This window comes from Choristoneura fumiferana, chromosome 17 (genome assembly GCF_025370935.1).
Source record: "Choristoneura fumiferana chromosome 17, NRCan_CFum_1, whole genome shotgun sequence".
NCBI classification, from domain to species: domain Eukaryota; kingdom Metazoa; phylum Arthropoda; class Insecta; order Lepidoptera; family Tortricidae; genus Choristoneura; species Choristoneura fumiferana.
Window position 1 is genome coordinate 18560974 of NC_133488.1, and position 15462 is coordinate 18576435.

Here is a 15462-nt window from a genome sequence, read left to right on the forward strand (position 1 = left end):
ACCTCCCTACAGACGTAGTGGGTGTTTTTTTCCCTCATCCAACCTTGTAATGTGGGGTATCGTTGGATAGGTCTTTTAAAACCATTAGGGGTTTTTAAAACGATTTTTCGATTCAGTGATCTGTTTGCAAAATATTCAATTTTAAAGTGCAAATTTTCATTAAAATCGAGATTCCCCCTCCTCTAAAATCTAAACCGGTGGGTGAAAAAAATGGATAAAATTCAGGATGGTAGTAAGTAAGACTTTACAAGGAAAATTATAACGGTTAAGTTTTCTGAGAATTATTAGTAGTTAAAGAGTAAATGCAGCCTAAGGTATAAAATACATATACCTAAACTTGGAATATTCCGCACAAAATACGAAATCCTTAGAAAAATATTACTTAATTTTTTCGTAATGGCTACGGATCCCTATTTCAGTTGGTTGGTTTTTTTTAATTTAATGAATAATAATTTCGTGTCATTAACTAATTAACCGACTTCAAGAAAGGAGAAGGTTCTATGTTACAATGTTTGTGTTTTTTTTAATGTATGTTATCGATTACTCAGTCAATTGTTGACTGATTTTCAAAATTCTTTTTTATTCGAAAGGTACTCTTCTTAAGTGGTCCATTGTCATCAAGTCAAGATCTGATGATGGAATCCGAGGGAAATCGAGGGCAAACCTCAAATTTTATAGGCACAACTATGGCGATTTTGGCATTGTTAGCATTAAGATTAGCATTTACATTCAGAAAGTATCATTAGGTAACCTGGACCTGCTGAAGAAGACCGTAGGACCAATGGAACTCATCAAAGCTAAGTAATGCTCGCTCGTCTATAAACGATCATGATTAATATACCTAGATAAGCGACTAAGAAGAAGCTTTAAGTTAATGATTCTTTCGAACTGATCTGATGCTGAAGCCAGAAGGTAGGCAACGGAACTCTGTTATAAAACAACGTAACTAAGTCGTGTTTGGGCTTAATGGAATCGTTGTAAGATGTACTTTGGCTACGAATCACTAAAAAGTGAGAAAAAAATAACAAAAAAGTAAAATCGACCAAAAAATAACAAAAAATACCAAAAAATGGAACCAAATACAAAACCTTTGATAATATTTTTTTATGTACGTACTAGCTCGAAGTCGGTGACTCAGCACGACCCAGCAGGAGGGATTGAAACCCATAGTATGTAGGTGAGGTAGACGACTATTGTTCCACTCCTGCTGGCTCGTGCTGAGGCACCGACTTTGAGCTAGTACGTACCTAGAAAAATATTTTCAAGGGTTTTGTAGTCGGTTCCATTTTTTGTTATTTTTTTGGAGTCGGTTTTACTTTTTTGTTAATTTGTTATATAAGACAATAATAAGAAATCTTTATTTCGCATAAGTAACCTAATACCTACACAAATGTTCATGCTAAGAAAAATAGAGAAAAAAAAAATGAAATACAAATGCGACAGATAAATATGATTTAGTTCTTTTCTCATTTTTAATATTCCTACCTAGGTAGTAAGAATAAGGATGCAATTCAGGGCATAGCTACTCATACGTTTGTGAAGTCGTGCACTGTGGGAAGTTATTTGGATCAACGATTGGTCGTTGGCCGTTCCGTTACGGTAACCTTGGGTTTCGGGACCTTGGCCGTCGTAGACGCTCTGGTTTTTTGCGTAGCACATGTCTAGTTTTATATGTTTTATTAAGTTTATTGTCGCGCTTTGAGAATTTAATAGGCACGCAAATTGATCACTTATGTATGAAGAATTTCGATGTCTCTTCAAAATGCGAATGTTAATGATGTTCTATTTCAATTTTGAACTATGTTGTAACTTATTTGGAAATTAATTCTTCATTTTTTAATTCGCATCACACCAAAATACTGTTCGAAAGTGGTAAAAAAAACTTTGTTTATAGTTATTTAACAATAGGTAAAACTACAGTTGACTACATAGAGCAGTATTTTTCTGGTGTCCACTTGATTAGTATTTCTATCACAATTTTTCACTACTATCGAATCATATTTTCGATCCAAGACTCTTGCCCGTTTGTACAGTCAGCGGCAGAAGTAGAAGAGCGATTGTGGTGCTCAAAATAATCCAATACTCCGTTTAATTTAATGTTTGAATTAACGGTGAATTTAGAACACAAATGGACTAAAAATACCTACATGAAGGTAAATTTATTAGCGGTATTTATTATGTTTTTATTAAATAGAAGTTGACACAATTTTAAATAGTTTCGTTGTTACAGTTAAAAACGTGTGCAAATTTTACCTTAGTTTCAAATGTTAAAATAAATGGAGTATAAGCACTTTCTTATTACCTTGGCAGTAGAGTCGTGTAAAGATCGTTTAGAGGGTTCTCTATCGTTTGCCCGAATTTCATATGCCCGAATGTATCGTTTTGTACAATTTTCATTTGCCATAGAGTAATTTATTTCTGAAATAGTAATTTCTTCAGAGTTGATATTAAACTAACCTAACCTAATCTGCTGCATTCTATATGATGACATTTAAAAAAATCCTGAAAACAGCACGGTTCTATATATTTTATGGCAAACATTGGTATGGCAGGTGAAATTCGGGCAAATAAAATTCAGGCAAGTAAAGGTAAACGCATTTAGAGAACCGTTACCGCTCATCCACTTCTGCTTCTGACTATACGCAAAAGGTTACTTACAGCTAAGCTATTTCTGCCTTAGAAAAAACTGAAAATGGAACTCACACGTGCGGAGGCGCCTCGAAGAAGGCTTTTTTGTAGTACTGCTGAGTCTTCTCTTCCGTGTAGATGGGCAGGTGCTTGTACGGGTTCACGGAGATTAGCACGTTGCCAATGTACGTCTGTGGAAGATAATATTGTTATACTATAATAGACTAAAAATTTTCGCATAATTATCGTTTGACATAATTATCATATCGCCGAAGCTCATATCGTACCTATATGATTGTACGAAACTCATGTCGCATAATCTTGTTTGACTTACTTAATACCTTGTGTGGTACGAGTTAGTCGCAGTTCTAACCTAACCTAACTAATTTGCTGGTGAAACTAATTTGCTGAAATTATACGAATCGAATGTTATGCGAAATGTCTTACGCCAAGTACATTTTATGTAAAGTATAATTTAGTTACTTTCTTCTGTTAAAAAAGTTTATGCGATTTACGAGTTATGCTAAGTGAGTTTCGAGCAAACAACATTACGCCAGAGATAAGGTCACTAAATTTCGTCCAAATCCATTTAGCGTGAAAGTCAAAGTCAAAATATCTTTATTAAATTTAGGCATAACAAGCGCTTATGAATGTCAAAAAAAATCAACCACTGGTTTGGAAAAACCTCTGTTGAGAAGAATCCGGCAAGAAACTCAACGAGGTATATTTTGGAGAGTAACAAGAGTAGGTAGTTTGAGTCTAACATCTGGTAGCATGGTGATCAATACAATACAAATATTCTTTATTGCACACCACAAATCAGTACATCATATGTATTATAGACACATAAATTCAGGGTATAAGATAATACAGGGTGAACGGTTGTGTTGCTCTGAAGATGAGCTCTGGTTGAGTTCGAAACGCGTCGGTTTAGTGTGGTGGTGGTGATAGATGGGTTTGTGTGATTTGTGTGTGTTCTTACAGTGTGGAAGTGTGTGAACTGTGAACACACATTTCGTGCATAAACGGGTAGCTATCATAAGGTCGCGGGTGAGCAAAGTAATTTTTTCAGTTCATAGTAACAAACGCACGCACGCAGACACTTCTTTCAATTATATCAATAATTTTACTATGTAACGGAACCCTTATAGTTTCGTCATGTCTGTCTGTCTGTCTGTCCGTCCGCGGCTTTGCTCAGGAACTATCAGTGCTGTAATTTTGCACGAATCTATATGTAAACTATGCCGACAAAATCGTACAATAAAAAAATCAAAAAATATATTTTTTTAGATTCCCATAGACGTAAAGTGGGGGTGATTTTTTTTTCTCATCCAATCTCGTAGTGTGGGGTATCGTTGTATAGGTGTCTTCAAACCATTAGGGGGTTGCTAAGACGATTCAGTGATTAGTTTGCAAAATATTCAACTTTAAAGTGCAAATTTTCAATAAAATCGAGCGCCCCCCCCCCCCCTCATAAATCTAAAGCGGTGGGTGGAAAAATTTGAAAAAATTCAGTATGGGAGTAAGTATATCAAGCTTACAAGGAAAACTATAACGGTTAAGTTTTCTTGAGAATTATTAGTAGAGAGAGAGTAAATAGCAGCCTAAGGTATAAAATAACTTGGAAGATTCCGTATAAAATACGAAATCCTTAGAAAAAAAATACTTTTTTTTTTCTTAATGGCTACGGAACCCTGTTTTGGGCGTATCCGACACGCTCTTGGCCGGATTTTGTGGTAAGGCCACGTATTGAATGTGATTGAAAGCATTGCTCATTTGCGGTTGGCTGTTATTCAATGGCTTCAGTGGCCGCGGCCATTCAACTAATCTTGGTTAATGAGATCGTACCCATAATCTCCAATTAACACCTACGAGTACGTAATCACTAGTTTTGATTGTGGAGCATTTGCATTCTTCGTTTTAGCTTCGCTTCAAGATATCTTCGATTTCAAGAAATCATTATTTATCGCTATCCCTTGGGAACTGTGTAATATTTCGGGATAAAGTATAAAAATATAGACAAGAGAGGGTAGAGAGCGTTTAAAGCCGAGTTTAGACTTGCAAGAAAAATCGTGCAAGTTGCAGTACATTTCGGCGCTCGATTGACCACTACAAACTCGTTGGCTTGACGGCCTCGCAATGTAATGCAACTGGCACGATTTTTCTTGCAAGTCTAAACTGGGCTTAAGTTTTCTCCTTGTAAAGTCTTCGAAGGTTGCGTTTTAGTCCATTATTGTGGGTCACCAAGGTGGGGATATGCTACATTGACCTCTCTCCAGGCAGATTTTATGCATGGGGACCGAAAAGTTAAGAAACTACGATACTGCTATGCAGAGAGTAGGTAGTTTCTATAATTGAAGACTAGATGGCGTTTATCATCATCACTCCAGCCTATACGTCCCACTGCTGGGTAAGGCCTCCTCTCAGAATGAAAGGCAGAGGCAGAGTACCCTTGTGGGCTCAGTGCGGATTGGAAACTTCACTCACATACGCCATTGATTAGTTTCACAGGTTTGTGTAGGTATTCTCACGATGTTTTCCTTTACCGTAAAGCTCCTACGATCTTCTGCTTAGAGGCCTTTGATCAAACCATTAGGCTACCAAGGCCAAGGCTAGGTGATGTTGGTAGCCGCTACAATATTTACTTAAAGTAAAAATGCCCGACTATTTGGATATCAACTTACATAAATAATGTTCTCATTGAACCGCTTCTTCAGGTTGTCTATGAAAGCAGCCTCGGACTGGTAGTCCTCTAACAGCACGAAGTCGGGCACGCCGACGCGCTCGCGCTGTTGCAGCGCGTGCTCCATCGCGCCTTGCACCGACACCGGCCGTAAGAACCTGTGAAGAGAACACGCAATGGATTAGTAACTTGAAGTAAGCATCGCCGTATCAGGTTTTAGAGAGCGTTTCGGAGTGACTGCCATTTGTGTGTAGTCACCAGGGGGGCTACTACGAAATTCGAAAATTGAAGTTCGTATCGTACCGTCGCTTTCACTCTCGTATTATAATAAAAGCGTCAGCTGGAAGGCAAGATACGAAGTTCGAATTTCGGATTGAATTTTAGTATCGGGCCAGCACTAAGTATCTATTCTGTGCCCGTTTAAACACCTTTACTTGCCCGAATTTTATTTGCCCGAATTTCACTTGCCATATCAACGTTTGCCATAAAATATATAGAACCGTGCTGTTTTCAGGATTTTTTTAAATACCATCATATAGAATCAGCTTAGGTTAGTTTTAATATCAACTCTGAAGAAATTACTATTTTAGAAATAAATTACTTTATGGCAAATGAAAATTCTAGAAAACGATACATTCGGACATATGAAATTCGGGCAAACGATAGAGAACCATTTTGTGCCAGCACAGCACTAAATCTGACACAACGAAGCGTGCATAAATATCTGATATGATTCTATTTCTAGGGCCGGGAGGACGTGTCAGATAATTTTTCAAGCTCGGCTGTGGCAGATATTAATGCAAGTGACTGTACAAAAGACGACGTAGAGAAGAAGACCTGTTATTAGGGAGCATAGTATAAAATTGAAAACATACAAAAAAGCCTTAAGTAGAAGGAATTTTATACAGTTATATATTCATTTATTCATTCAACTATTGAGGGCTTTGCAAAATTAGATTGTGTTTTTTGAAGAAGATGCGTATTTAGCTTTAAAAACATGCAAACTACGAGTAAATAGCTGTTCTAGACCCACAGTGTACAGTTCATCCAACACCATAACCGCTGAGCCACTACGCTGATGAGAGAGGTCGACATTACCGATCTTATTGCGTGTAAAATTTTATACAAGGATCGTTCGTTTAAAGATATAAGATTTTCTTACCGCAACGTTTGAATCCGATACAAAGTAAAATAGTTTTCTTGATCACTGTAACCCATGATTTGATTGTTAACTAACACTACTAAGACTACTTAAACATTCCTAAAATGACACTATCTATGAACTGATATATGTTAAACACATGTTCAACGGCTATCTAAGTTTTTATGACAATACGGTTAGTATCCTCAAGTATTAGATATCAACTGACGATGACGAGCTGACATGTTCATTAATTAATGAGAGTCAAACATTGACACATTGTAATGATTTAATGAAGAATTAAGGAACAAACAGATTTACGGAACATAAAACGTCTGCTAGATGCGATAAGCATTATTTTTGTCTAGAATCAATTAGTTTCAAATTACTTAGCGTAGTGAATATTAGTGCAAACACGTGGCATGAGACAGTTATATGTATCTATTGGCATTGTCATTTCAGAGTTCAATATCTGAAAAATGGCTGAACCGACTCTAATGAAACATAGCTAATAACCACCACAAGGAAACTCGCTTTCACGTAAAAACCACATCGAAATCGATCCATCCGTTTGAAAGAAAGAAAACATTTATTCCTGACATTAAAATTTACAATTCTGTTTTTATATGCATTCTGTTTTTTCTATGAATTTTAGATTAATTACCGTTAGTTCTTTAATAGGGTCATACAAAGTACATTATGGAGTTAATAATAGAACAGTTATGCAACAGCTGCTGTGGGGGCCAATGTGGTCATAGCCGACCGGACGACGCGGCGCTATCGGAATAAGGATGCGACGTGCGTAAGCGGCGGTCGGAAACGGCCCAGTGACATCATTGCACCTGGACTTAACCCCTTTATGTCACAGCTAAGGGGTCAGACTCCGTCCGCGTAAAATTCGTTTATCGCAGGGTTTCTCAAACTTATGGCTCCACGTACCCCTGTTAAAGTTTCTAGACGATAGCGAACCCCTACCTCCCCCCCACCCCCAAAGAAAGTAATAAAATTGACTGTTGGAGAATGTAAGGTTATTTTTATTTCAATCATCATCATAATATAATGTATATTATTTATTTCAATAAAAGGTAACAAATATAGGTAAGAATCATCTTACCAACGAAAATACAAGCTGGAAACAAACAACAACAAATAACAAACAAATAAGGAACAAATTTGGAGTTGAAATAAAAACGGTTTATCGCTATACCGCGGGAACCATGTAATTTTCCGTGATAATTTTTTTTATAACAATAAATTGAACCGACTACAAAAAACCATGAAAATAATTTTCTACCAGTCGGAAATCGGTCGGTGCCTCAGCACGAGCCAGCAGGAGAGGACCTATAGTTATCTAAGTGCCTCACCTACACACTTTATATTGGGCTTCAATCACTCCTGCTGGCTCGTGCTGAGGCACCGACCGACTTCAGACTGGTAGAAAAATTTTTACATGGTTTTTTGTAGTCGGTTCAATTTTTTGTTATAATTTTTTTTTCACGCTTTTAGTGTAAATAATCTAAGATAGGTACAATAGTTATAATATCAACTGCTCGTCATCTTTTACGAACGATTGCTTTTTCCGATGCAGAGAAGTTCATTATTGAGGAGCAGCTTAGCAACTGTGTCAAAGTAATTAAAATTCAACCCGTGAAATAATTGTTATTGAGTAGTAACTCCGATGGTCAACTGTGGTCTTCATCATCAGTTCCACTTCACCAAATGATGATTTTTAAAAGCAAATGCACGAGTTACTACTAAACATATCCAATTTACTATATAGGTAAGTAGGGACAACATTTGAAGAGTTCCCTCGATTTCCTTAAGAGCCAATCATCGGATCCTGATTCGGTGCTTATGGGACCTAATTGAAGACATTCCTAGACGAACTTAAAAAAAAAAACAAATCGGTTCATAAATAAGATTTCATAATGGGTCACAATAGTGCTTGGTCAATGTAAGTTTATCAAGATTTGCAGTCACGTTTCATGTGAATACTTATTCACTAATTTCCAAGTTAATATCTCTAATGTTAGCAGTCATAATTGTTTTTTTAGGTTATAATAATGTCACATCGTCTATGTAGACGGCGTGATGGCTTTCGTGATATTTGCGAATGCCGCGCCGCGGTGACATTCACAAATACCATAACGATTAGGGTTTGTGTCAAGCTATTTAGCTGGCTAATATATGTATTATCTGGTGTTATATGAATCAAAAATTATTATGGTGCTTTATAAGCTATGACAGGCGCGGTCGCAGCCTGAAATTTAGGAGGGGGTCACTAATAATAATACCTACGAGTACATCGCGGCTAGGGGAAAAAAAATGTTTTTTTTTTTTTTTTTAATTCTACTGGATGGAAAACGAGCAAGTGGGTCTCCTGATGGTAACAGATCACCACCGCCCATAAAGATCTCCAACACCAGGGGTATTGCAGATGCGTTGCCAACCTAGAGGCCTAAGATGGGATACCTCAAGTGCCAGTAATATTACCGGCTGTCTTACTCCCCACTCCGAAACACAACAGTGCAAGCACTGCTGCTACACGGCAGGATTAGCGAGCAAGATGGTGGTAGCAATCCGGGCGGACCTTGCACAAGGTCCTACCACCTGCAATTTTTAGAAGATTTTTCATTTTGACGTGTACGATTTCGGACGGCGTCTGCTATGATATGACGCCCTGTGTAGTCCCCGTCTTGCCATAGTAAGAACCTTCGAAGAGATTACGAATTCAACCGACAGTCTCCACGTTTACACGAAACGGTTTTCTGCCGGTATGTATCATTTGTATCATCATCATCCTACCCTATTTACATCCCACGGCTGGGCACAGGCTTCTTCTCAGAATGAAAAGGGTTGAGCCTTAGTTCTCATGCAGGCCCCCTTCGAATTGTTCTTCACACACACTATTGATTTTGTTCACGAGTTGGTGCAGGTTTCCTTCACCGTAAAACTCGTAAATAAATGTAATTTCGCATATGAATTTCGAAAAACTTAAGAGGTACGAGCCCGGATTGGAACCCTAGACCTTCAGCTTGAGAGGCCATAGGTCAAACACTAGGCGACCACGGCAAATTTATAATACTATCATTAATTTTAATCATCAGACTAAAATAACGTCCGAGCGTAACCACGTTTCTAATGTCTTACACTAGCATTTACTTTGCTACATAAATAAATAAAATAAATATCATGGGACACTAGACACCAATTGACCTAGTCCCAAACTAAGCAAAGCTTGTACTATGGATACTAGGCAACGGATAAACATACTTATATAGATAAATACATACTTAAATACATATTAAACATCCAAGACCCGAGAACAAATATTCGTGTTATTCACACAAATATCTGCCCCGGCCAGGATTCGAACCCGGGACCTCAAGCTTCGTAGTCAGGTGCTCTAACCACTTAGCCATCCGGTCGTCAAACATATCAGATAAGTGTTCTTTTAGTGATTAACTGGTCTTTAGTTATCTAAGACTGTTGCTCATTAACTAAAGATCATAATGTAATTGTTATTTTGATTTGTAATGTATCTAAAAATAGACCTAAGCACGCGATCAAGCGACAGAAAAATTCATTGATTCCGAACATATACCTCAATATCTCAAAAAATGTCGTTTAGATCAATTAGCCTTTCAACCGTTGATATGTTACAATAGTTAACGTATTTTTCGTAGGCTCTATTGTTTCCAACATGACCTCATAGATAAGGTAAACATGGTTCATTGGCTTCCCCTAATTGTTCGTTTTATCTCCTTATCAGCGTATACTCCGGGTCCACAGAAGCTACTAATTAATATAATGATTAAATGTATATTGATTAAATGTTCATAATTATATTTATTTGCAGTTTCCTTGTAAACTTTCCTGTGTGAATTATATGGGTATTTAAAGTACTTATAGAATTAGCAAAAATCTATGGTGTTAAATCGTTAATCGTTGTTGTTATTCATTACAAAGAGTTGGCTATATATATTTCATTTTTTAGGGTTCCGGAGCCAAAATGGCAAAAACGGAACCCTTATAGTTTCGCCATGTCTGTCTGTCTGTCTGTCCGTGCGTCCGCGGCTTTGCTCAGGGACTCTCAATGCTAGAAAGCTGCAATTTTGCACGGATATATATTATATGTGAACTATGCCGACAAAGCGAAGTGCCAGAACCGATATGGCAGCGTTTCATGATATGCCTAGGAATTTCATGATCTGCCTAAACTGGCCAAATCATGAATTGGCGGCGCTTCATGATATGCCTAGGAATTTCATGATCTGCCTAAACGTCACTAGGCAAATCGCTAACGGTGAGTTTTAAAACGATATGGCGGATGTCCCTTAGCCAATTCATGAAATGGCGGCATTTCACGATACGCCTAGGAATTCGTGATCTGGCGGATTTTACGATCGGCCGCCGACATACACAGGTTTTAACAATAGAAATACAATCTTGTAATAATATGTAGGTATTTATGTCTACTCAAACCTGGTTTCAAAAGGAAAAACGGAAACCTTATAGGATCACTTTGTTGTCCGTCTGTCTGTCTGTCTGTCAAGACCCCTTTTCTCAGGAACGCGTGGAGGTATCAAGCTGAAATTCATATCAAATACTCAAGTCTACTGTCCCTTGGAGCTGTGAAAATTCAAACTTCTAAGCCAACGCAATCAAAAGATACAGCCGTTTATGCTGCAAATTTTCGACATTCGCATACAAGGGAATCAAAACCTACAGTGTACTTCCCGTGAACTCAGAATCTTGAAATTTGGTACGAAGCAATGTCTTATAGCACAGATAAAGGAAAAATTGCAAAAAGCATAATTTTTTAGTTACATCATATAATAAAAATATTATTTTTTAATAATTTGTTCGGAACCCTCGGTGCGCGAATCCGACTCGCACTTGGTCATTTTTTTTTACCTGTTTGTGTACATTGAAACTATAAAATATATCAATTAATACAACGTGTATCTACTGTTCTCTCTGGACAATGACAGAAATCCCGAATAGAGCTCCTTTTCAGGCATGTTCTTATATTGTAAATTATGGGATTAGATGAATATAAAAAAATCAAGATAAAAATTAATGAATAGATCAGTAATTTCTCCGTTAATACCTACTGTGTCGTATGGGATGAGACTAAGATTTTCAGACTTTTGTTACTGGCGATTCTATAAGAGCTACCTTGAACTACCATCATACCAAATTTCAAGTTTTTAAGACAACCAGAAGTACCCTACGGATTTTTCGATTACAGACAAACTCCAGGGAAAAAGATTGGACATATGGACAGACCAGACAAATAGACGAACAACACGTAAATCTATAAGGGTTCTGTTTTCCCTTTTGCGGTACGGAACCTTAAAAAACGAAGTATAATAATAATTTAGCTCATAAAACACTTGAACTTCCAAAACCTTCTTGAACAATAAGGAAAATAATTAACAAACGCAAGCAATATTTGCATAAGGTGTTGAGTCAGCTTGTGACCAAGTTCGCTATGAATAACGGAGTGGTGGCGTGCCTTCGTTTGTCCAAATCACTCGGGAGCCGACCCATTTTCATTACTGCCCGTCATTCAGCCACAAATTACATTATTGTTTTACTATCCAATGTACAATTCGGACCCTTTTAGTTTTTATTTTTCATTTGTATGTGGTCACGGCATCGAGCGTTGATGTCGCAGAAATGGTCTTAATATAATTAATTTAAGAGCGTTTATACCTGCTGAGCTGGCAAAGTTGCATTTTTGTTAGTTTTCTCTATTGTTCCATAAAAATTAATGAAACTAAAAATGTGGTCTATTACAAAGTGTTCGTGATAGACTTTTATATTCATTAAAACGAACAAATGTATATTAACGAAAATAAAAATCTATCACGAATAATTATTGCATAGACACATTAACTTATAAATTTATTAAGAACAGTTCTAACAGATCACATCTTTAATTTTCATTCAATTTTTATGGAATAATCGAGAAAAACGAAAAAAAATGCAACGTTGCCAGCTCAGCAGGTAGGTAAGTATAAATGGTCTTAATGTTGCACGTCAAACATTGTTTGGAAATATTTGCAGACTATCCTCGTGAGTCCTCGGGTACTTTATAAAGAACAAATTGACACTAAGAACAATGGCCGAATGTACTTTATTAAGCACAAATTGTTTATTGATCACACAAAAGAATTTGAACAACTTTCAAATAACAAAGCGGATGACCCTCGTCTAGGTCGTACGTAGGTACCTAAGTGTTAAAGGAAAAAAATGTTGATTAAATCACTATCGTGATAGTTATAGCTGTAAATGCGGAAGTTGCGAAAAAATGGGTGCGTTTGGCAACAGGATAAAGAATTTCAGAAAAGTTAAATTTAAAGTGTTTCATGAGTCACTTGCGGAGATCTGAATTCGTCAAGGCAACGCTTCAACTTGTGCATCATCCTCTTTTGTTAACGTTTCTTTTGATTTATAACATGTATGTTTTTCTTGACCCATTAAAATCCTAAATGGTCACGCTTTGAGCAATAACAGGTATTGTTTGTTCTTTTCATTTGCTATCTGCAAAACTAAAGTTACCGCGATCATTACTAGCAGTATAAGGCTGCATTTTCACTGGAGATATGCCAGAAATGTGTTTGTCATGAACCAATAAAAACGCTTAATTTACTAATCCTCGCGCCGCTCAGCTTTTTCCACTACATCTCGCATGTAAATGCAGCCTTATTCAACAACAGTAGTACCTTACTTATACTTTTAAAGTATAGTTTGTCTCTCAAATTATAATTTTGACTTTGACACCGATTTGCCAAACTCGTCCGCTATACATTACCCGATTCGTATCAATAGTTAGTTGTGAAAATTGACATTTCTTGGCCATATCATAAATCTAGGTGTCAGTTTGTCACGTTCGCTCTTAGTGTGTAAGCGGTTTACGTCCACTTGAGTAGACATACGAGAGTGTTTAACATTAACGTAAAGGTCGTTTGTGTCACGAATGAACTTATTATTACGAATATTATGATTGCTAAGTATGCTACTGACATAAATAGTCTTAGCTATGTAGTTTTTTACTCCTTTTAAAAAAACTCCTTATAAATTTTGCTCTGACAACGACGAGTGGCGGAAAAAAGAGAGGTCTTTGCCCAATGGACAATTTAACGGGCTAAGGGAAAAATATATAATTGCTCGTAATAGGGTTTTGCTGTTTTTTTTTAATTATCAGCAATTGTGCAACATGGATCCGTTCAAACAAGATATTTTCTTGTTCCACAATGCTAAAGTAGAATGGATGGTGAAGCACGAGGAATATTAATATTTATTGTGTTCAAGAAGAGGACTCCTAAGTTCTCTCAACAAACTTAACGTCTCTGCATCGGAAAAACCATCTTTAGCAAAAGGTGACGAGCTATATAGTAATTAAAAACTTAAAAATTGCTGACTGTGCTGCTGTGCTAAGCACAACTTCAAAGTGGGAGAAAATTATTTTGGTAGTTTTTTGTAGACAGGAAAAAAATAGGTATAGGTATTTTTCAAATTATTTTATGACCAATAGATCATTTATCAGCTGCCCCTTTTACTTACAGTACTTTAGAAGCATCTTATGGGAATCATATCATACCAGTCCCGGTAAATTAAGTTCTTAGTCACCATGTTATTTGAGTTTGACCTGCACCAGATCCAGTCTTTATTTAGCGTGCCGTACGTGGAAGGTGATTGGACTCCATCCGTTTTTGGTAACAAATTCTCAACTGAAAATACTTAGTCTACGACTTCGCTGGCTATTTCTTATATTGTACGGCATTTGAAGGACAAGAGTTTCTTAATCTGTACCTATCAGCTAGATGTAGTCACATTCTACCAACTTTTCTATGTTAATCAAATTTACCTATTTTTTTTTTTCATCCGCGCATGTTTAATATGTCAAATATGTCAAATTTCCACCATCTCTACGCTAGTCTAACGTGTATTTATTTAAACAATTAATTTTACATAAAAATAAAATAAAAAAACATATAAAATTAACTAAACGGGCTTCCTCATCCAAAGGCAGCGCAGCGCGGGCATTTGTGCCTAAGACGCTAGCGGCGTTGCCTCGTTGCACTGCAAGGCTCAGTCTTTGGGCGAAGAAAAAGCCTGCTCTTTGGTCGCCAGATATGCCGATTAGTTTGTCCGACACTTCTTCATAATTTTTTTTGTGTCGGACGACCAAGGCCTAAAGGTTTCGACCGCAAGTGCCGCAAAAAGTAGTTGTCCTTAAGAAAGGCATATTTGCGGCACTTGACGGTTTGGCATCGTCTGCAGCTGTCCCTGGTTTCCCTATTAAAAATGTCATCATATAAAAAAAATACACGTATGAAATTCGTTAATTTGCACATTTACTCGTATTTAACTTTTCGGCGATTCTAGCTCAGCGAGGTCAATCAGCTCCTGAAGGTTTAAATTATTGCTTTGTGGTAGAGGTACAGGTCGATCACAAGAGCTGGCACGAATGGATTGAATGAAAGTATCTGTGTGTTATCTAAGTACCTATTTAAATACACTTCACTTAACTATGAATGTCATGCATCTGTCAATTTACAACAAAAATCATGTGAGTGAAGTTAGCACCGCCATTTTGGAAATTCGAAAAACAAATGGTTGTGCTAGGTTGTGCTAGGGTTGTGCTAGCTTGTGCTGTTATCTATTTTGAAATTTCAGTTAACGAAAAAAATATTTCAAAAAAACTTTTTTTTGGGCTAGCACCGCCACTTTGTCCAAATTAAAAAAAAAAATTTTGCTAGGTTGTGCTAGACTTGTGCTAGCTTGTGCTGCTATTAGTTTTTCGATATCGCTTATAGTTTCGTTAAAAACGAAAAAAAAAAACGTCTCAGCACCGCCATTTTGAAAAATCGAAAAAAAATATACTCTGCTAGTTTGTGCTAGACTTGTGCTCACTTGTGCCGAAAACTGTTTTTCGATAGCATCAATAGTTTCAGAGATAATTGCAAATAAGAAAAAAATCTCAGCACGCCATTTT

The 15462-nt window shown here is 36.9% G+C and overlaps 2 protein-coding genes across 4 annotated transcripts in view; both read right to left on the reverse strand.

The window, feature by feature from the left end:
• The window catches only part of LOC141437372 (unconventional myosin IC-like), a 131421-nt gene that overhangs the window by 39333 nt on the left and 76626 nt on the right, over nt 1-15462 (reverse strand). The window lies entirely within an intron of this gene.
• Nucleotides 2700-6643, reverse strand: LOC141437374 (unconventional myosin IC-like). The gene is made up of 3 exons (XM_074100681.1): nt 6474-6643; nt 5313-5469; nt 2700-2819 (listed from the first exon to the last, which is right to left on the reverse strand). The coding sequence occupies exons 1-3, from the start codon at nt 6527-6529 to the stop codon at nt 2700-2702; spliced, it is 333 nt and encodes a 110-aa protein (XP_073956782.1). The 5' UTR covers nt 6530-6643.